The 22,689-nt window shown below is 57.9% G+C and overlaps 1 protein-coding gene across 1 annotated transcript in view; it reads left to right on the plus strand.

The window, feature by feature from the left end:
- Positions 1–22,689, plus strand: part of HMCN2 (hemicentin 2) — a 174,230-nt gene that overhangs the window by 74,542 nt on the left and 76,999 nt on the right. Inside the window, 12 exon segments of the mRNA XM_052647785.1 lie at positions 6,550–6,677; positions 9,300–9,554; positions 10,252–10,338; positions 14,883–15,077; positions 15,964–16,094; positions 16,430–16,577; positions 16,932–17,058; positions 18,063–18,217; positions 19,178–19,456; positions 21,141–21,422; positions 22,093–22,201; positions 22,426–22,595. Of these exon segments, the coding sequence (XP_052503745.1) occupies positions 6,550–6,677; positions 9,300–9,554; positions 10,252–10,338; positions 14,883–15,077; positions 15,964–16,094; positions 16,430–16,577; positions 16,932–17,058; positions 18,063–18,217; positions 19,178–19,456; positions 21,141–21,422; positions 22,093–22,201; positions 22,426–22,595 (2,066 nt within the window).

Below are 22,689 nucleotides of genomic sequence, written 5' to 3' on the forward strand. Positions count from 1 at the left end.
CCAGCTTTTTCACTCTCCTCTTTCACTTTCATCAAGAGGCTCTTCTTGATGAAAAAAGGTTCTTCAAAAAGGTTCCTCTTTGCTTTCTGCTGTAGGGGTGGTGTCATCTGCATATCTGAGGTTATTGATATTTCTCCCGGCAATCTTGATTCCAGCTGTGACATAGACGCAAACACTTATGGACAGGCACACAGACACACCAGAGAGGCAGGCGTGAGAACACGTGGGCACACACACATCGGGCTTCTGGGCCAAGGTCAGGCAGGCTACTGCTTTCTCTGGAGATTCTAGAGAATATTCTGAACTCAAGGAGACTTCACCTCCTGAGTCAGAAAGTCCTAATGGAAAGAAAACATAGTAGGAACCTGAATACCCCTCAAACTCTAAACCACCCACCTGTGTCCATGACCCCTTCTAACATATTCTTACAGATGCTTTTAGAGAATTAAACTGAGTGCATCTTCTCTCCTGCCCTCATTGATTTTTCCACACTTTCCCACATTTACCCATTTCCTAGATTCATCCTGACCCATGTCATTGCTTTTCATTTAAAGGGCAAAATAACATTCCGGGCATTCAGCTCCCACGGTTGCTAAGCTCTTCCTCTGTTTGAGGCAGATGTGCTGTTGCCAGTTTTTGGTGATAATAAATGGGGCTGTTGGAACATCTTTGCACAAATGCTTCTCTTTATCTCCTGGATCATTTCCTTGGGGTAGAGCCCCAAAATCCAAGGGTTGAGTCCAAGGCTGGGAATGGTTACCGGGTGCCTCTTACCCTGTGGGACTGCTGTTTGGGAAAAAAAAACACTGGAGTTGTGAAGTCAAAATTGAAGTCTACAAGATTTATTGAGCATCTTTGTGCCCAGGACTGTCTAGGACAGAGAAGACGGGTCCAGGCTGTGTGTGACGTCAGGTGGCAAAAGACTTTGAGTACCCTCCCAGCCGTGCCCCCAGCTCCCCGAGTGAACGTGAACAAGACCCTTCCCTCTCTCTGGGCCTCAGTGTTCCCATCTGAGAAATGAAAGAGTTGAACAGGCAATAGTGGCCGGAGAGTGCCTAGTGGCTCTGGTCCCTTGACTCAGCTCAGGGATGCTGGGGTGAAGCGGTGTTGCTAGGCAACAATGTTTGTTTGTGGTTCTGATGTGTAGCTGGGACAGCTGCAAGTGCTCCTGGCTCCGGCTCTGGCTCCCGGGGGCAGCCGGCCAGGATCCACACAGGGCCAAGCCAGCCGTGTGGGGGAGGGGGGGGCGGGGAGGGAACAGTGAAAGAATGGAGCGTCCAGGGATGCTACAGGGCGGTGGGACACTCACTCCCCCTCCTGGCTCAGAGGAGGGGAGGGGGCTCAGAGAAAAGCTGCTCCCCCTTGCAAGCCAATGGCATGGCAGGGACTGCCCAGGGGCTCCCCATGGGGGTCTTCACCTTGCTGGATCTTCCTAACTTATGCTGATTCCTAGCCTGGTGTCTGGGTGGCCGTGCACAGCACGACTTCATCCATCTGGGTCTCAGTTTTCTCCTCTGTGAAAGGGGTGATGACAGGATCAACCCTGCCTTGGGGTGATCTGCCTGCCTTGCAGGTTTGGATTTGGGGCGTTTCAAGTGTACATGGAAGTGCTTAGCTCCACAGTGGTGCATAGGAAGCGTCTGAGTATTGACAGCCATCACCTCTTAGCTATCTCCAGGTTTATGTTTCACGGGCTTGGGGGATGTGCATTTAACCCTGTGCTCCCATATTTTGCTTGGTCATTCAGTTGGTGTCAGGCCCCTCTTCCTGAATTGCTCCAGCTTGGGGTTTCCGTTTGAAACTTCCTTACAAGGGTCTATGATATGCCTGAAGGTCGGAGTGGTCACTGCGGATGGGTGAAGGTGCTCTTCAGGCTGAGTGGTGCTGGCGGGGAGGGGGGCAATCCTTGCCCCCAGGCTCAGACCCTGCCCTGGCCCAGCAGATGCGTGGCCAGCATGTAGTGACATGCAGTGGGGATCTGTTGAGCACTGCCCAGCTCTGCTGTGCGCTACGGGTGAGGATCAGCCTCTGGCCAGCTCGGTTCTGCGGCGGGTGCTGTTCATTCATTTCACAACTTCCTCCTGGAAGGCTCTGATCACAGAGGAGGTTGGATGGACAGCTTAGAAACGAGGGCAGCAGGACAAGCATGGGACCCAGCAAGAGGGACTGGGCCAACCACCCAGACTCCCAGCAACCTGAGGACAGGGGGCATTCACTCCGCCCCAGCGGCAGCTGGCCTGCCTTGAACCCAGTGGCTCTTTGTCAGATGAGTGGATCAGTGAATGAACAAGCAATTGGCAGAACTTGGTTCCACAGAATTCAGAGCAGGGAAAGTGTAACTAACCTGCCTGGTCTCATCAGGGAAGGCTTCCCGGAGGAGCTGCTGCGCTGCCTTGAAGGGGACCTGGGGGGCAGGAGCGCAGTGAGACCGGATGGGGTGTGGGAAACACTGTGAGCGAAGGTGGGAAGGTGTGTGTGTATGGACAGGGACAGTTGGGATTTGCCATCAAATATTTATTGAGCACCTGTTATGGGCCAGCGCCCATGCTAAGGGCTGAGGACATGGCAGGAACCTGGGCACACCTGGCCCCTCCCCCCACAGAGCCATCAGAGAGGTGGCTGCAGGTGCGATAAGTGCCATCGCGGTCCCAGGAGCCTCTGTGTGAGAGCAAGGGTCCACCTCAGGCAGCAGAGGCAGCTGCATGGAGAGGAGACCCCTAGCTAAGTTGCAGCAAAGGTGTGGCCTGGGATTGGCACTATCTACCCAATGCCCTCTGGTCTCTCCGGGCAGGTATGTTCCCCTTGGAGCTCTCAGGGCCAGGGGGGACCCGGCAGGGTAGGTGGATCTCCCTACCACCGTCCCCCACCATCTGCGTGGCTGTGTGAACCTCACAGCCAGCAGCGAAGGCTCGCGCCCAGTGCATGTCATAAACAGGAAATTCCCCTCGAACCTCTCCGTGTTTTCATCTGGGCGCCACTTGGAGCCATCTGGCTGCTCTCACTGCATGGGAGTCTGTTGCTAATTACACCACATGCACCCGGCACACGGCAGCCCTCTCCTCGCTTCCTCTCACCTCGCCCCTGCCCGTGCCCATCCCTGTGCCCAGAGCTTGTAACCCCCAAACCTCGGGGAGCCTTGGGAACGTGGAGAGAGCATGCAAGGGGCATGGGGTTTGGGTGGTTCAGAAGGGCTACCCTGGAACCCCCAGACCTCCAGGTCCTCTCTGATCCCAGGCCCCACATCATTGTCCTAAGTCTGGTCTGAGTGGGGTCTGCTCTGTGCCAGGTCTGGGCTAGGTTCTGGGGATACAAAGGCAAATAAGGTGGATGGAAATATGTCCTCTTAAGGGCCCACGGGTGACGGATAGTCACAGGCCAGTGTGGTGAAAGCTGCGATGGAGGGGTCTCTAGAGGTCTCAGCTTGACCATCTATAAGATGGAGTCTCCCTTCTCTCCGTCCCCTCCTCTGTGATATAGCTAGCAGCCTTCCCTTTCTAGGAAATGACCTGGGGCTCATCATGAGAAAGACAAGAGTCCTCTTTTATTGTTGAGAATTGTTTCCACTTTTGGAAGTTTCTTTCACTATTGTTTTTTTTTTTTTTCCCCCAGAAGCTTCCACTTCCTATCCTTTTAAGGGCTTGAGGAGGGAAGGAGCAAGAGGTCCTTTCGTCTCTAAAGTTCTAAGAAGGACTAGAAGGCAACCTCTGAGATAAAAGGAGTCCAGAGTTGCCTTTTCAAATATGAAGAAGTTGGGGTCAGAGATGTTGTTTGCCCTGTCTGAGGTTGCACACTCTAGAGCAGAATGGGACCTTGGACCCAAAACTCTGGTGCTCAGCCTAGACATCTTTCCACTGACCCAGGGGGTCCCCCGCTTGGCTAGTCGAGGTTCGCAGCAAAGTCCCCGAGGGAGCCATGTCACCGCCCCAAGTGTGATTAAGTGTGTATGTTTCAGCCTCACGCTGATTTGGCTCGTGTTGTTGGATGTTGACATTATTTAACCTAAAAAAATAAAACACGACCGCGGTGGATGAGAAGAGCCAAGCCAGGGCAGTGGAGCCGCACAGGGGAGAGGTTTACTTGTCACGGGGACAAACAGACATCTGTGTGGTGTTTTTGCTCCTTTTTCTTCCACTTTGGAAGACTAAGGGACCTACTGATTGGGGGCTGGGAGCGAGCACATGGACACTGGGGGTGAGTTTTTTACTAGCAGCGGGGTTGTGTATGGAGCACTTACTACGTCCCAGGGACCACGGACTTTGTGTGTGTCATGTCACTTCATACGCGCCGTATCCTGTGATCCCAGGTGAGGACACAGACTTGGGGAGAGGGATTCCTCAGCCCAAAGGTCATGGGTGGGGGCGATAACACTTGCTGTCAAAGCCCGGCTCCCGCCTGCTCCTCCGGGTCACTTTTGGGGGGCAGGGGCACTTCCTTGTGTCCTGGGGCATTGCTCCCAAGGGGTGGACCCCAGAGGGTCTTGGTACAACCCTGATTCCAGCCTCCACCCCCCAAATCTGGCTGGGGCCTGGGAATGTGTATGTTTCACATGTGGCTGGAAAATTCTGATAAGAAGCCCTGCCCTGCAGCAGGGAGTGATGGCCTCTGTGAGAGCTGATGGTGTGTGAGCCTAGGTATGGCCCAGGAGGCCAGCTCCTATGCGTGGCGGACACACAGCAGTGTGCAGAGGGCTCTGGTGGCGAAAGAAAGAACAAAGGAAGGAAAGCAGGGTTGGAAGAAAGAAAAAAAATCTAGATGTTTAAATGCACACCAAAGGGAGAACTAATTAATCAAGTGTGGTAACGTCGCACAAAGGACGAAAAGTGAACGAATTGGACCCACATACACATACGCTTTGCCATTTGTATGAGTTTTAAACAGTGCAAAATTATGTTGCGTATTGTAATGGATGTACTGTCGTCACCATGGTAACCTTCGTTGCGTGTGTCCCTCTTCTTGGGTCTGGAAGATCCCCTGGAGAAGGGAATGACTACCCACTCCAGTGTTCTTGCTGGGAAATCCCAAGAACAAAGGAGCCTGGCAGGCTGCAGTCCATGGGGTCACAAAGAGTGGGACAGGACTGGGCGACTAAGCACGCATTCACACTGTTCCAGGCGCCATGCTGTGCATTAGGTCTTTCATCCTCTGGACAACCCCATGAGGAAGAAGCACTGCTTTTGTCTTTTTTCCCCCTGCCCTGCAAAGGAGACAGCAAAGCACAGAAAGGTTGAGTGACTTAACAAACATCACACAGCAGGCACGTGGCAGAACAGGGTCGGAGCCTGTGGCCCCAGCCCGGTGCCTGGGCTCTAGAGACCACCAGCTCATGTATCACTCACAGCTGTCCTCAGAGAACTTGCCCCAAGTGCCTGCTGGACGCTCAGGGCAAACTAGAGGAGGGGGTTACTAGGCAGGGGGATTACAACCCCACTTTACAGATGGGGAGACGCAGGACCCGCAGGGCAAAGCTAGTGGCCCGAGATTGCACAGAGAGTGAGTTGCCAGCAATATCGACCTGGTGGATAAGTGTATGCCCAGTACTTCGCTTGCAGCTGCTTAGTAAATGGGGGACCACTGTCATCCCTGTTTTGCATAGGAGGAATCTGAGATTTAGCTGAGAGGGGAGTGGGGACCGGGATTGGAGCCCAGCTGGACCCTGATGAGCACAGGCGGGGGAGGGACTGGCCCTTGGGGGTCTCCCACCCCTACGCTGGCTGCTAGCGCTCGGGGCTGGCCGGGGCCAGGGGCCGCAGCTGCCCTCCCAGTTCTATGGGGGCAGGGGCTACACGGAGCCAGCACATATGGGCCAGTGATATCATGTCTGCGGGGGTCCCCTGGGGTCTAGTCCAGCTGCAGGAGCCTGGCTGAGGGTCCCAGATCTCTGTGGGATGGGGGCCGGGTGACTTTAGCAGGTGGGCTGGAGTGGGGAGGGCAGTGATGGGGGAGCCTCACAGCTTCCTCCCGAGAGCCCAGCGCCAGATAGCTGGACACCAAAAAGCACAGGCTTCGGAGTCTGGGTGAACCTGACCCGTAGATGCAGAGGGCCTCTGGCCTGCAGCTTCTCCCTGGAAGCCAGGGGTCCTCCAAGTGAGGCCTCCTCCCCGCGTCTCAGGGCAGGGTTGAGGGATAGGTGTGTGCATTAGAAGAGGGGGAGTGACTGGCGACCAGGTGCCAGGCCTTGGACTGAGCCCACGTGGAATCTGTTCACCAGCCCCAGTCATAGCATTCCTTAATGTACCCATTTTACAGATGAGAAAACAGAGGCTCCAAGAGGACTTGCTTTACCCAGCTCAAAATTGGAGTTCAAAGTCAAACCCAGCCAGCGGACTCCTAGCCTAATGCTCTTTGTCTCTTATACCAGTTGGAGTGGACCTGGCCTTGGCCTGGTGGTTTGGGGAACTGGAAGCAGGGCAAGGGAGTGGTGAAGGGTGGGTGGTGGATACTGCCTCAGTCCTGGCTGGCTTCCTGGAGGAGGCAACTGGTTGGGTGATGAGACCTTTCCAGCAGATGTGGGGCTGGCTGGGGTCTCACCAGTGTCCCTCGTTTCCTCAGGCATCACCTCCTCCTGCCGGGCTCCCTGCGTCTGGCTCAGACCCAGGTCAGTGACAGCGGCCTCTACGAATGCACAGCCAGTAACCCTGCCGGGTCCGCTTCTCAGTACTACATCCTCAGGGTGCAAGGTAGGGCCCGGGCTGGCAGCCTCCGTCTCACCACGTGGCCCCCTGCCCCCATCTCTCCCGGGCCTTTTGGTGTCTCTCCCCATCCCCCACCAGGCTCCGTCACCTTTTCATGGCCCCCAGTGTGTGCCCCATCTACCTTATTTCCTGTCTTTTCAAGTCTTGTCTCTCCTTCTCCCCACCCCTATTCCTCCCGTCTCCTGTACCCCTTGGTTGAGCTCGGACAAGGCTGTTCAGAGCTCCCTCCTGAGAACCGAGGGTGGGACCCCAAGGCGGCAGGGACTTAGGGGCTGGGAGGGCGACCCACAGAGGGGATTCTGGGTCCCAGCCCAGGTGGGGGCCCAGGAGTGGCCGTTCACCTGCGGGGTCCAGGTCCCATTCACAGGAGCCACCCAGTGGAGTCACTCCACCAAAGAGGCGGGGAGCCTGTCCCCTCCAAGAGTCCCAGTGAGCCATCTGAGACCCGGGTCCACCAACCACAGCCCTCAGCCGCTCCTCGCCTACACGCCGTTCTCATTTGGCCCACAAGTGAAGAATGATGTCTGCGTTTTCTAATGATTGGGGGAGAAAAAGCAAATAATGTGACATATGAAAATTATATGAAACCCAGTTCTCCAGTGTCCATTAATACAAGCTTCATTGGAACGCCTCCACACACGTTCGGTTATGTAGTGCCTGTGGCTCTCTTCACGCTGAAATGGCAAAGTTAGTAGCTGAGACAGAGACCATCTGGCCTGCAGAGCCTAAGATATTTACTCTCTGGCCCTTCCCAGAAAGAGCCAAACCCTGCTCTAGGCTTAACTCCCCATTTTACAGGTGGACAGACTGAGGTTCAGAGAGGGAGGGGCTCAAAGCTTTGCTGTGTGTTTACATGAGCGTGTGAGAGAGAAGGTGGTTCGGATGTTAAAGAACCCGCCTGCAGTGCGGGAGACCTGGGTTCAATCCCTGGTTTGGGAAGATCCTCTGGAGGATGGCGGGGCAACCCACACCAGTATTCTTGCCTGGAGAATCCCAGGGACAGAGGAGCCTGGAGGGCTACAGTCCATGGGGTCGCACAGAGTCAGACACGACTGAGCGACTAAGCATAGCACAGCCCCGGAGAGAGACAGGGAAGCAGGGGCAGGAGGATGAACGGAGCCGGGTTTGAATGCTGACTCTGCCACCGACTGGCTCTGTGACCTTAGGCCAGCTGCTTGGCCTCTCTGAGCCTTGGATTCCTGTCTGTAAGAAAGTGAAGTCGCTCAGTCATGTCCGACTCTTTGCAACCCCGTGGACTGTAGCCCACCAGGCTCCTCTGTCCATGGGATTTTCCAGGCAAGAATATTGGAGTGGGTTGCCATTTCCTTCTCTAGGGCATCTTGGCAACCCAGGGATTGAACCTGGGCCTCCTGCATTGTAGGCAGACGCTTTACCATCTGAGCCATCGGGGAAGTCCATTCCTGTCTATAAAGTAGAGGCAATAACGCCTATCCCACAGTAAGGGTACTGATGACTTAGGTGCTCAGCACAGTGGAAACTGTTAGTGTTTTCAGGGGGGTAGTAGGCACCCTGTCCACCCTCCTGCTCCTGGAAAACGAGGCTCTGGGCTGGCGGTAGGGGAGCCAATCTCTGCCCAGGGGCCAGCTCCCATGGATGGTCTTATCTTCGGGATCCTCCTCTGAAGCTGGGAAGGGAGTGGGTGTCCTCAACTTCCCCTGAGGGCCCAGGACACTTTTCCAAGTCTCTGAGAATTCTCCTGGGCTCACCCAGTCTGGCTGCATGGAAACCACTTGGATTCCAGCTCATCCAGACCCAGGCTTGGGGCTGGTCCAGCTCCTGTTAGCCAGTATGGAGTGGATGAGTCTGGTCAAGTCACATAACCTTTCTGACCCTCAGTTTCTTCATCTGCAAAATGGGCATGGCATCACCCACCCGTGGGAGGGACCAAGTGGGATGGAGGATGGGAAAGCGACTTGAAAACAGAAAATGTGGAAGAAATGAAACCCATCATCTCCCCCGCCCCCACCCCCCCCCCCCAGGGAAAGGAAAAGAGGGAGCTGGGAACCCTGAGAGTGGGTCTAAGCCGCTGCGTGTTAAGCACCACTGTGGAACAGGCTCCACGCTGGCCGCTCTGATGCTGTCCTGTTGCACCCGGGGCAGCTTTGTGAGGAGAAGCCGAGGCCCTGGCCAATGTAGGGTCCTGTGACCTCGAGGGGCAGGGCTAGGATCTGAAGCCTCCCGCTCATGCCTGCTGCCCCCCGGGCCTCGGTGTCCCCATCCCACACCAAGCTGGTGATTCTCACATGGTGCTGGGGGCAAGCCCGGGAGTGGGGGTGGGTGCTGGGCGGGGTGGGGAAGTAAGCCAAGCAAGGAGGAGCCATTCTTTGATGAGAGACGGTTGCTCAGGGGAAAGGGTGATGGCACTCACGCATGGGAGGGGAAGGGGTCCACACAAGGCGTCCTAATATCATTTCCTGAAAACCGAGGCACGATCGGCCTCAGATCACCCCTGCCCCCTTGTGGGTTGGTGATGCCCAGGGATGCGGAGAGTCTTGAGCAGGCTGGGCCTGCTCTGTGGGTCTGGGCTCTGCGTCCCCCCCACACCCCGAGCCCCTGCCCTGACCCCCCTCCCTGTGGCCCTGTCAGTGCCCCCCCAGGTGCAGCCGGGCCCGCGGGTCCTGAAGGTGCTAGTGGGAGAAGCCGTGGACCTGAACTGTGTGGCCGAGGGCAGCCCGGAGCCCCGGGTGACCTGGTCCAAGGATGGGGTGGCCCTGCGCGGTGAGGGGCCCGAGGGCTCCGTCCACTTCGGGGCCATCCAAACCTCCCACGCCGGGACATACCGCTGCGAGGCATCCAGCAGCGCCGGGGTAGACGCCTGGGAGCTGGATCTCAGGGTGCTGGGTGAGTGGCCCCCGACCCCCAGAGCTCCCTGGTCCCCCCACCTTCTGCAGCCGCCTGCAGCTATCTGGGCTTCTGAGCTGTTGGACTGCTTCTTTCCCCCAGACCTGAGGCCGCATCAGGCAGCTCTCACCAGCCCTGGGTTGCGGGGGCGGGGTTCCTTCCTCAGGGTGGGCTGCAGGCGCCCTGGGGTTGCTGATTGAAGAGCAGATGCCTGGGCCTGGGGCCAGCTTCTCCCACTTTCCAGCTGGACAACCATCGGCCAGTCATTTTTATTCTCTGACCCCATAAAATGTGTCTAATAATATGTGAGGGGTCAGTGCGAGAATGCGTGTGAAGTGTCTGGTGAATAGAAAGTTCTGGATCCCTGGGGCTAGCCTGTTTGCTCTGATGAATCTGAAACACACACAGAAAGCTGCTGCTGGAGGGGCCGGATGCCCGAGCTCAGCCCCTGAGCCCGGGGTGGTCATGTGTAGCCCTAGAGGCTGTTCCATGGACCACCCTGGGGCGGGGGGGGGTGGGTGGTGAGCTGACGCCTCTGGCCCAGAGGCTGAGGGCTGGGGTGCAGAGCTTGCGCCCCTTATTCCAGCTGAGGCTCTGAAGGGAATGCTCCCGCCACCCAAGCCCTGGGCTCCTGGTGGGGGGAGGCACCAGGCTTTGGGTTTTGGGGTGTGAGTGTGGCCACATCACCTCCCACCAGAGCCACCACACTGGGGGGCTGATGAGACAAGCGGCCTACTGGAGAGGATAGCAGGAGAGAATGCCAGCCTGCCATGTCCTGCCAGAGGTGAGGCTGGGCCCTGGGCGGGCCGGGCGGGGGAGAAAACCCACCCACATTCCAGAGCCTTGGGTCGCTCACTGTGGGCAGTGCCCATGGGTATGGAGAGTTGTGGGGTCCCCAGTTCTGCCTGCCAAGCCAGGCACTTCATCCCATCCACAACCCTATAGGATGGGTATTAGCATTAGCTCTTTGTCATTAGGGGCAATTTAGGCTCCGAGCGGGTAAGCAGCTTGCCTGAGGTCACACACCTGGAAGATGACCTAATATGCTTCAACCCCTAGCTCCGTACCTGTTAAGCCCTGAGTCCCTCTGTGCCCAGGGGGTGTAACACTGGGGCTGAGGAAGGCCCCGGGGTCCTGGGATCAGGGCTTGTGGCTCCGGCCTCTCCCCCAGCCCCAGACTTTCTCACAGAGCATGGATCCACAGGGTTCTGGGCAGACCGTCCCTTGAGGGGCCTCTTCCGGCAACAGTACCGTGTGGGGTCAAGATCGCCACCCCTGGTCAACTGCCCAGTGCTGGGCAGGTCACATGTCCTTTCTGAGCCTCCGTTTTCTCAGCTGCCCAGTGGGGTCACACCTGCCCCTCCACAGAGGGCTGCCGTGGACTGCAGGAGTACTAGGTCCCAGCACGTGCCTGGCACACAGCAGGGGCTTGGGGAAACGTGTTGAATGCGTGGAGCGATTCCACCGTCCGTGAAGCCTCCCGGTGGCACCCAGTGGGTGCCAGCCCAAGTGGCTTCTTCTGGCTTTGGACCAAGATGGCCTGAATGCCTCCTTTGTACGTGGACAGTGTTCTCTTGGAGAGGAGGCGTCTGGGTGTTCGGGGGGCAAGTGTCAGCTTACGGGAAGACTGGCGGGAGCTAGGAAAGCGGATTCCAGTTGGCACTGCACTTCCTTGTTGCTCGGGGCCTGGAGAAGTCTTTGGAAAGGGACGAGGGGTGGGCAGGTAGGAGACAGGCGGGAGCCATGGGCTTCCACGGTAGCTCAGCTGGTGGAGAATCCACCTGCAGTGCTGGAGAGACAGGAGACAGAGGCTCGATCCCTGGGTCAGGAAGATCCCCTGGAGGAGGGCATGGCAACCCACTCCAGTATTCTTGCTTGGAGAATCCCATGGACAGAGGAGCCTGGCGGGCTATAGTCCATGGGGTGGCAAAGAGGCACTCACCACTGAGCGACTAAACACTGGAGCCCTGGGCGCCGACCACCTGAAGGGACCATCGTCTCGCTCTTGACCAGGCCGCCACCTTGTGTTAGTATCTGGTAACAGCAAGGGATGAACTGAACTCGCGCACAGTTAGTTCAGTTCAGTTCAGTTGCTCGGTTGGGTCTGACTCTCTGTGACCCCACGGACTGCATGCAGCACGCCAGGCCTCCCTGTCCATCACAAACTCCCGGAGTTGACTCAAGCTCGTGTCCATTGAGTCGGTGATGCCATCCAACCATCTCCACTTCTGTTGTCCCCTTCTCCACTCACCTTCAATCTTTTCCAGCATCAGGGTCTTTTCAAATGAGTCGATTCTTTGCATTAAGTGGCCAAAGAATTGGAATTTCAGCTTCAGCATCAGTTCTTCCAATGAATATTCAGGCTTGGTTTCCTTTAGGATGGACTGGTTGGCTCTCCTTGCAGTCCAAGAGACTCTCAAGAGTCTTCTCCAACACCACAGTTCAAAAGCATCCATTCTTCGGCACTTAGCTTCCTTTATAGTCCAACTCTCACATCCATACATGACTACTGGAAAAACCATAGCTTTGACTAGATGGACCTTTGTTGGCAAAGTAATGTCTCTGCTTTTTAATGTGCTGTCTAGGTTTGTCATAACTTTTCTTCCAAGGAGCAAGCATCTTTTAATTTCATGGCTGCAATCACCATCTGCAGTGATTTTGGAGCCTAAAAAAAAAAAAAAAAAAAAAATTTTCGGTCGCTCTTGTACAGGGAGTCCTGATATAGACGCATGCAGGAAATGTAGGTTCAATCCCTGGGTCGGAAAGATCCCCTGGAGAAGGAAATGGTAACCCACTCCTGTATTCTTGCTGGAAAATCCCATGGACAGAGGTGTCTGGCAGGCTACAGTCCTTGGGGTTGCAAAGAGTCAAATACGACTTAGCAACTAAACAACAATAATGGGCCGTGGGACGTGGGACCACCAACCACCGCCTCTTGCCCTGATGCTTCACAGCCACCCACGACACCAGCATCATCTCTGGTCAACCAGGGCGTCCTCTGGGCCTAACTTCAGCCAGGTCGGCATCATCCAAGTCCCCTTCGTTAAAACTGCCTGCTCCTCCATCCCCGACTGCCCAGCTGCCCTTGGCCTTCTCCCTTTCAAGCATGTGACTGTCTGTTGGGCACTAGCGTTCATCTGCCATGCGACCTTGGGCTCTGATGTCGAAAGGAGAAAGCCCTAAGCACCCGGCTGTGTCCCCTGGGAGCTCTGGTCCCCTGCAGTGAGTGGCACCATCTGCCTCCTCCTTGTGGGGTGCTGCAGAGGCCAAGAGCCTGGTCACCAGCCTGCTGGTGATTTGAGACAATCACTGGTCCTCTCTCGACCCCCTTAAAATGGGAGTGGAGATGAGATGAGTGATTTTCAGCAACAGCCCCAAGTCCCTGGAGTCTTCATTCAGAGCAGTGGTGGAGTTCAGTGGTCAGAGCTTGTTTAGGGGTTAGACATTTGCATTAAAAAAAAAAAGTTCCAGTGTTCAAAACGCAATCCCCCGCCAGGCCAGCAGCTCCGAGGTCCTGGTCTCTGGGTAAGGGGAGGAGGATGGGCTGGGGTCTTCTGGAGAAGATGAGACACTGGGAGGGGCATGTGTGTGTTTGTGGGGGTGTACTTGTGTGTTGTGTGTTCACACACGTGTCCCTACCCTGGGGAGCGGGACCCTGGCAGTGGGTCACCTGGACGAGCATTCTAGGCAGGCACAGAGGAAACGGCAGAGGAGCCTGTGAGAAAACAAGTAGCCCGAAGATCACAAAGCGTGGGTGGCCGTGGTCCCTCCGTTTCTGAGACGGCCAGCGGGCAGAGTCCCCAGCACTTGTCGGTGCTGTTCAGGCAGGGCCTCCTGAAACCCTGGATGCCTTGAATGTGCTGCATTTTTTAAAAATTATTAATTTTTGGCTGCACTGCGTCTTTGTTGCTAGGCCGGCTTTCTCTCGTTGCAGCGAGTAGGGGCTACCCTCTAGTCCCAGCGCGGGCGCTTCTCATTGCAGCGGCTTCTCTTGTTTCGGAGCACGGGCTCCTGACACGTGGGCTCAGTAGTTGCGGTGCACGGGCCTTTGCTGTTCCGTGGCATGTGCGATCTTCCCGGAGCGGGGATCGAACCCGTGTCTCCTGCATTGGCAGGTGGATTCTTAACCACTGGATCACCAGGGGAACCTGGACGTGCCACCTCTTGGTGTCACCCCTCCCCGTTCCCCCTAAGTGAGGTGGCCCACTCCTCCTTGCAACAGCAAGGATAAGAGAGCAAGTGAGGCAGGCAGAGCCCCGAGCTGCCAGGGGAATAGGCAAAGGAAGTGGCGGCGGTTCATGATGACGGTGTTTGGCGATGACTGTGATCCCGACGGGGGTGACGGAGGTGCTGCAAGCTGCCTTCTTCCTGGGCGCTGGTGGAGGCAGGAAGGGAGGTGAGGGCCCAGTGGGCAGGGCTGTGAGTAGGGTTGCTTTTTGTCCTGAAGTCACTTGGCGCCTCTGCAGAGCTGGGGCTCACGAGACCCGAGCCCGGCTGTGACCACTGGGCACCTCGCCTCCTGGGTACGTGTGTTGCTTGGAAGACTGGGTCATGCCTTCAACACTGATCTGAGGACCTACTGTGTGCCCCGGCTGTTTATATCCCATACCCGCTGTGCGCCAGGCCTTGTGGGCCAACAGTCCGGTGGCAGAGCCAGACTCTGGACAGTGCAACGTGGGGGATGATGGAGAAGGGTATTCTGGGGGATCGGGACTCTCATGGGGCGGGGGTGTGTGGCCAGCAGTGCCCACCTCATGCCTCAGAGAGGAAGATCAGGCCAGGCCGAGCCGGGGCCTCCACCGTTTATGTGATGATCCAAGGGGACGAGACCAGGGCTGAGCATGGAGGGCTAGTTTCTTTCCTGTAGCACCTACTGGGTGCCAGGGGCTGGGGTTGCCACTGGGCACAAAGCAGAGACCCTGGACTTTGTGCGGGAAGACAGACAGTAGACCAAAAAATCCATATATAGCATGAAAAGAAAGCGCATCTTATATATACTAGAAAGCTGTAGGTGGCGGGCAAAGGAAGACACTGGGTAGGGGTGGGCGGTGGGAGTGCCTGTGAGGGTGCAGTTCCAGGCAGGTTGGGTCCTCTGAAGAGGGAACTGGCTTCTGGGGGCACTGGGAGGCCGGGTGGATGTGCAGCCCTGGGTCGGAGGGGCCGGGTGTGGGGCACCTGCAGCCTGGGGACCAGGAGGAATCTGAGGCGACCCCTGCCTGGAGGGTCAGTGATGTTTGCACCCGGGTTGGGCGGGTGGGGGGCGGGCAGTGCGGGTGTGGACAGAGAAGGAGACAGGGTGTTTGTGCTGACGAGCCGGTGCCCTGCCAGGGACGCCCAAGCCGCAGGTCACGTGGCGGAAGGGCCCGTCGTCTGAGCCGCTGCGTGGCCGGCCAGGCCTGGCGGTGCTGGACGAAGGCTCTCTGTTCCTGGCCTCCGTCTCTCCCTCTGACGGCGGAGACTATGAGTGCCAGGCCACCAACGAGGCGGGCTCCGCGTCCAGGAGAGCCAAGCTGGTGGTCCGTGGTGAGTAGGGACCCCAGAGCTGGGGGGTGATGGTACCCTGGGGGGCACTGCCCGGAGGATACAGGCCCTTGCTTCTCTGTCCCTCATGCCTGTCAGGGAGGGCTTGAGGGTGTTGTTGGGAGAGTGCTTTCTTCATGCAGAGAACCCCCCACGGAGACAGTGTAAGGAGACCCCGGAATTCCATAAATGACTTTAAAATGGGCCAGGACTGAATCTCCTTTGGAATGCTCACTAGTGGTCAAAGCCCACCTCCCACTAAAGGTGCTGAAACTACCTGAGGCTCGTATTCCCACTTCCCAAGGCCCACATGTCTCCCTGGAACCTGGCCCCCTCATCCAGGGTGCTGTGTGCAGGGGGAGGGGAGCGCTTCCCTCAACTTGGGGTCACAGAGCGGGTGAGAGAAGCCGTTTTAATACTGGGTTCCTAATGGAACCACCTTCCGCCTCCCCGCAACCAGCCACGCCCGCTTGCCCTGTAATGACTTGCCTGGGAAGTTTGTTTCAAAGACATACCCAGGCCCCACCTAGAGAGACTCTTGACTCCATGGCTGGGGGGCAGGGTGGTCCCCTAGGCGCCCTCCTTGGTGACCATGACAACCGTTTGGGTGGAGAACTGGATGGAACCAGTGGCTCCCGCAGCTTGGAGAGCTGGATGTCAGAGCGAGTGGCGTTCCTGGGCTCGACCAGGCTGAGGCCGCTGTGGCCACTCCCAGGTCCACACGGCTCCTGACGGCCAGGGTCTGGAATGGGCGTCCTGGAAGCCCAGAAGCTGGCGAAGGGGGGGGGAGTCAGGACCGCCCTCCAGGCCAGGAAGAACGGCCCAAACGGGGTCCCTGGCCGCGGCTGGCCTGCGGAGGGGCAGCTCCTCTGCTTCTCCTTCTCCCAAGTGCCCCCCAGCCTCCGGGAGGACGGGCGCAGGGCCAACGTGTCGGGCATGGCGGGGCAGTCCCTGACCCTGGAGTGTGACGCCAGTGGCTTCCCAGCCCCCGAGATCACGTGGCTCAAGAACGGGAGGCAGGTGGGTGTCCGCCAGGGGTGGACAGGCTCGGGGTGGGATATGGACAGGGTGCAGTCCTTCTGGACGGGTTCCTGCATGTAACCAGATGTGGCTGGGAGATGTGGCAAGGGGACAGGTGTCTTTGGGGATGCACTGGGGGCTCAGGGCCACGGGGGTCCCTTCACTGTGGCCCCACGATGAAGCCTGGAGGGCTGCATGGTGGAGAGGGCACAGCACCATTCTGGGTTCCAGTCACCGACTGGAACCTGGGCCTCAGTTTCCTCACTGCCGCTGGGGACTAGGGGGTGGCCAAACCACCCTCCCTCCACCAGTTTCCTTGGGCCTCTTCTGCTCAGATCCCCGCCGTGGGTGGCCACCGCCTCCTGGATGGAGCCCGGGCCCTCCACTTTCCCAGGATCCAGGAGGGCGACTCTGGCCTCTATTCCTGCCGAGCCGAGAACCAGGCAGGGGCCGCCCAGAGGGACTTCGATCTGCTCGTGCTCAGTGAGTGAGGCGGAGCTCCCCCAGCTCTCAGGGGTTTCTGGCCCTGCGGCCCCTCTCCTGTCAGGCGTGTGTGTGTGTGGGGGGTACTGCCTGCTGGAAGCTGGGGCACAGAGGGGCCCATGGCACAGCTGTGGAACCACGTGATACAAAACAGCAGTGCAGGCGCTGAGGATGCACAGAGCCGGGGATGCTCGGCCAGGGGTCTGGGGGAGCTTCCCATGAGGGCCGAGTGGGAGAAGGGAAGGGTGAGCAGGCAGGGGGCCTGCACAGGCAAAGGCCCTGGGACAGGCAGGGATTGTAGGAGCTGAGGTTTTTTTCACCGCTGCCTCCCGCCCAACCCTTTCTCAACCCTAGTTCCACCTTCGGTGCTTGGAGCCGAGGCTGCCCAGGAGGTGGTGGGTCTGGCTGGTGCAGGGGTGGAGCTGGAGTGCCGGACCTCGGGGGTCCCCACACCCCAGGTGGAATGGACCAAGGACGGGCAGTGAGTGGCCCCTGGCGGGTAGCTTGGACTGGATGGAGTGTGCGTGTGTGGGGTCCTCTGGGGAGGTGGAACTCTGCAGGGATGGGGTTTGACGTGCATTGCGTGAGCCACCCAGGGCCCAGGCAGAGATCACCCAGGTGAGACCCCCCTTTCCACGGGCAGAGTCTTCTCATTACTCGGTCAGCCTTCCTTTTACTTTCAAAATTTTTTTAAAAGTATTTTTAAAGGTTTTTTAAAAAAAAATTTTAGGTATTCATAAGATGTTTGCCATTCTGAAACAGAAGTTTACCATTGCTTCCCTTGTGGCTCAGCTGGTAAAGAATCCACCTGCAATGCGGGAGATCTGGGTTCGATCCCTGGGTTGGGGAGATCCCTTGGAGAAGGGAAGGGCTACCCACTCCAGTATTCTGGCCTGGAGAATCCCATGGACCGTTTAAGTTCATGAGGTCGCAAAGGGTCAGACACACTGAGTGACTTTCACTTCACCTTCACTTTACCATTCTGAAGTGCACAATTCAGTGTGCGTAGTACATCCATAGGGTTGCAATCCGTCAGCTCTATCTGGTTCCAGAATATTTCATTACCCCCAAAAGAGACCCCACACCCATGAGCAGTCACTCGTCTGTTCGCCCCTTACCCCCGGCTCCTGGCAACCACTAACCTGCTTTCTGTCTCTATGGAATTCCCTCTATTTTGTATTAATTTCTTGCAGTCATACAGTATGCGTCTTCGTGTCTGGCTTCTTGCCCTTAGCACACAGCTTTCGAAGTTCCTTCATGCTACAACCACGCTAGCTCATTCCTTTTAACGGCTGAATAATATTCCACTCTAGGGAAGGACCACATTTTGTTTATCCATTTATCCATTGATGGGCACTTGGGTTGTTGGTACTTTTCAGCAACTGTGAGTCTTACAGTCTTCCTTTTCCCAAGCAGCAGGCCCCCTCTGTGCAGCCCACCTCTGCCGGTGCCTTGGCCTTACTTCTCTCAACCATCTTTTTCCAGACCTGTCTTTCTGGGGGAGCCTCACATCCAGCTTCAGGAGGATGGCCAGGTTCTCAGAATCACCAACAGTCACCTGGGAGATGAGGGCTGGTACCAGTGTGTGGCCTTCAGCCCAGCCGGCCAGCAGACCAAGGACTTTCAGCTCAGAATCCACAGTGAGCTCGGCCCCTTCCCATCCTTACCATGGGCTGCCCACTGCGTGGAGCGGGGGTGAGGGCAGAAATGGGAATCTCTGAGGAGTCTGCCCCCAGTCCAGTAAAACCAGAGCAGGACGGACAGAGGGAATCTGAAACGTCCCCCAAATCCCATCGTCCCCATCCGAGCTTTCCAAGTTCTCCTATCCGTGGTACCCTCCGGAAGGTCATTTCTTTAAATCAAGTCACTTTTCTTTCCACTGAAACCCAGTTACCTAAAAGGATGTTGACTATTTCAAAGGGAAGTGGGAACCAGGGTTGCTTGGCCTTCATGGGAGGAAGCGGTGAAAACAAATGCCGCCAAAGAGGGATGTTGGAACCCCTGAGGCATGAGCTGGCCCACATGTGGTAGAAAGTGCAGAACAGAAAGTGCTAGAAAGATTAAGAACACAGTCACACCAGACACACCAAGCCACCTTGTCCTTTGTCATAAATGGGCTGAAGGAGGCTTGGGAAGGGCCTAACTGTTCTGTTATGAGGTGTACGTCCATGTGCCCGAGGGTCCTCTTGGGTACCACCCGTGGTGTGTGACCTGCCCTGTGGGACTCCGATCCAGTTCAGCCCCTCGCTTTACAGATGAGGAGGCTGAGCCCCAGAGAAAGTGACCTCTCCAGGTCATACAACCACTTAGGACGGGGGCAGGGGGGTGGGGGCGTCCAGAGCCTGACCCGCGGCCCCTGACCCACCTCCTGCACCTCTTGCAATGGCCAGGCTCGCCTTCCTCGTCAGCGTATCCTGAGCTGGCCTCTCCTGTCTGTCCCCAGAGTCCCCCGCCCCTCCCTGCCCCCTGCAGTGGAAGCTTGTGACAGGTGCAGTGCTGTGAGCCATGGGCAGGGGCTTGGGGGCTGCAAGGGGTGGGACGCCAGCTGCCTTGGCGCTGGGCAGCCTCCCTGTGACCTTCTCTTGCCCCACTGTCTTCAGCACCCCCCACCATCTGGGGCTCCAATGAGACGAGCGAGGTGGCCGTCATGGAGGGCCACCCCGTGTGGTTTCTGTGCGAGGCCCGAGGGGTGCCCATGCCCGATATCACCTGGTTCAAGGATGGTGACCCCCTGGTTCCCAGCTCTGAGGTGGTCTACACCAGAGGCGGCCGGCAGCTGCAGCTGGAGCGGGCCCAGGGTTCGGATGCTGGCACCTACAGCTGCAAGGCCAGCAATGCCGTGGGGGTCGTGGAGAAGACCACCCGGCTGGAGGTTTATGGTGAGCGGCCCAGGGGTGCGGCAGGAGCAAGGCTCAGCTGGGGTGAGCGGTGGGAGGATTCTGGGCCACAGTGGCCTCCGTCTGGCTCCAAAGGTGGGCCAGGGGAGCGGGCAGAGGCCCAAGATAATGAGATTGAATAGTTATCCCGAGGAGAAGGGTCATCTCATCCAACCTCCCCTGGCCAGAGAGGAAACTAAGGCCAGGAGATGGGTCTGTCTCGGGGCCCAGGGAGAGCCCAGTGGAGAAGTCAGGTCTCCCCCAGTGGTTTAGGGCTTTTCAGAAACTTGCACCCAGAGCCCCAAAACCACCACTAATAACTAACTGCCCTTGATTAATCACTTACTGTGGTCCAGACCCCGTGGGGGTTGCCACAGCAACAGCTAATTTCATCTCAGGGACTAGGGCCCTTGTCCCCCAACTCATGAGTGAGTCTAGTAGGCTCTGGGGCTGACCCAGGTCACCTCGCTAGGGGGTGAGAGGACCTGGTTCACACTGAGAGGGTCTGACTATAGATAAAGTGAAAGGCTTGGTCGCTCAGTCGTGTCTGACTCTTTGCGACCCTATGGCCCGCCAGGTTCCTCTGTCCATGGGATTCTCCAGGCAAGATACTGGAGTGGGTGGCCATTTCCTCCTCCAGGGGATCTTCCTGGCCCAGGGATCGAACCCTGGTCTCCCGCATTGCAGGCAGATCGTTTACTGTCTGAGCCACCAGGGAAGCCTTAACTATAGGTGGTGTGCTGTTAAGCTGGGCATTGGCCTGCGTGGAGGGTCTTGGCTCTGAGGGCACGCAGAGAATTCAGAGGACAGGGTGTGTATCAATGGGCAGGGATGGGCCGAGCAGGTGAAGTCTGAGAGGGCGGAATGCAGGCCAGTGGGGTCCTTGTGGTTCCTTCGAAGGGTCAGTTCTAGAGCTCTGGTCCCCAAAGACACCAACGGCTTGGGTGCTGGAGCCCTGGGGACCCCAAAGGGAAGCTGGGGTGTCTGGGGTCTGCAGGCCCCCTCCGAGAGTGAGCCCAGCTGCCAGCTCAGGGGTCTGAGGATCTAAGAAGTTGACAGAAAATGCACGTGTGTTTTCATTATGTTTCAGTGGGGCTTATGACCCACACAAGGTTGAGAAGCCCATCCTTGGTCCTTCATTGCCCGATGTCTCCTAGCAACAGCTCCATGTGCTTAGCAACTTGGGGGGCCCTCCCCAATGGGAAGAGAGAACCCCCCCTCCCGAGCTACCCACTTGGCCATCCCCGGTTGAGTTAGGAGCCCCCACAGGCTGGGTCATCTGGTCTAGGGTCAGCTCGCTTCCTTGGACCAAGAAGGGGACCAATAGGAGCAGAAGCTCTGGTCTTGGGCCTGGGGGAGCCCGTCATCTGGGGTTCAGTGGATATGGAGACCTACTGGGGATATGCAGAGATGAGTGTTCTGTGAAAGATGAGCTCATGGGGGAAGCAAGGCATGGAGAGAAGATGCAGGGAAAGTAGGGGCCAATGGCAGGGGGGTTGCCACCAAGGGACAGAGAATGGAGAGGGTGCTTCCCCCCAGGGGTTTGGGGGAGGCTTGGAGGAGGACGTGAGGTCTGAATAGGGCTTTCAGCTAGCAGAGCAGGGAGGAGGCGTTTCACACAGGGTGGGGTCAGGGAGGGGCTTAACTGGGCTACTGGCCCCTGAACAGACCCCTGTCTCTCCCCTAGTCCCACCCACCATCGCGGGCACTGGCGAAGGACCTCGAGTGGTGAAAGCCGTGGCCGGGAGGCCCTTGACCCTCGAGTGTGTGGCCAGAGGCTACCCACCCCCCACCATCTCCTGGTACCACGAGGGGCTGCCCGTGGTGGAGAGCAACGGGACGTGGCTGGAGGCAGGCGGCGGCGTACTGGGCCTGGAGAGCCTGGGGGAGGCGTCCGGAGGCCTGTACAGCTGCGTGGCCAGCAGCCCCGCAGGGGAGGCCGTGCTGCATTACTCCGTGGAGGTGCAGGGTGAGCCCAGGCCTGCCCCGCCCGGGTCACTGGGCCGGGGGCCCCTCCTCGCACTCCGGCTGTGTGCGGAGGGGGTGGAAGCTGGGGGAGAAGTGACCAGGCCCTGAGACAGATGAGGGCACTGTGACCTGGGCGGGGGCCCTTCAGAGCTACCGGGTGGATGGGGAAAATTCCCAGGTTCAAGGGTCCCTGTTCCCTCCCAGGACTCTGGGCTAGGTCACCACCTAGGTGGCGGTGGAGGACCCCTGGGTGGAGGACACCACCACTGGAAGAGGAAATTTGTCTTCCAGGAGATGCTCCTGGTCAATGGGAACTCAAATGAGGTCCTGGAGGTCCAAAGCTGGGTGGTGGGCACTGGTCCCAGGACAGGTGGGCAGGGCTTTTGCCTGTTTCTTCCCACCACTGACTCTGAGATAAGTTAGGGAACAGGCAGATGGGACTCCTGAGCCCTGGGTCTGGTGGGAAGACAGACACTGAATAAACAGACCGCTCTGGTGGGGAGGCCGAACTTGGGTGGTCCTGGAAGGCCTCCTGGAGGAGGAGCCACTTATGGGGAGACTTGACGGGTGAGGTGGAGCTTGGGCCTTCCTCTGGCGGCACAGGGACTTGGGAGGGCTGGAGGCTGGCATTTTCTCAACTCCAGACACACAATGGTGGCTCTTGTCTGCAGTTGCCCCGCAGCTCCTGGTGGCTGAAGGCTTGGGCCAGGTGACCACCCTCGTGGGACAGTCCCTGTACCTTCCCTGCCATGCTTCGGGCTCCCCAGTGCCCACGATCCGGTGCGTATGGGGTGGTGGAGGCCAGAACTGGGGGGATGGGGGGTGGGCAAAGAGCATGCTTGGAGGGCTGGGGATGGGAGATAGTCCACCTCTCAGATGTATGAAGGAGGCCATGGAGCCAGGGACGTGAGAGCAAGAGAGATATGCCTGACTCTTGGCCTGTGCCGTCGCCCCTGCCTGCCCCGGCCTCAGACTGACCTGTTCCCCTCCCCGCCATGCCCTAGGTGGCTGCAGAATGGCCACCCGGCCGAGGAGCTGCCCGGGGTGCAGGTGGCCTCGCAGGGGACCACTCTGCACATCGACCGTGTGGAGCTGGGCCACGCGGGTCTCTTCGCTTGCCAGGCCACCAATGAGGCTGGCACGGCCGCGGCCGAGGTGGAGCTGTCTGTGCACGGTGAGGAGGCCTGGGGCTCCAGGGCCGGGGTGGGTGAAGCCAGAGGGCCATGGTCCTCTGTGCCTTTGGCAGGCCTTGTAGACTTGGGCAGGGT

This window comes from Budorcas taxicolor, chromosome 11, assembly GCF_023091745.1.
Source record: "Budorcas taxicolor isolate Tak-1 chromosome 11, Takin1.1, whole genome shotgun sequence".
Taxonomy (NCBI): Eukaryota; Metazoa; Chordata; class Mammalia; order Artiodactyla; family Bovidae; genus Budorcas; species Budorcas taxicolor.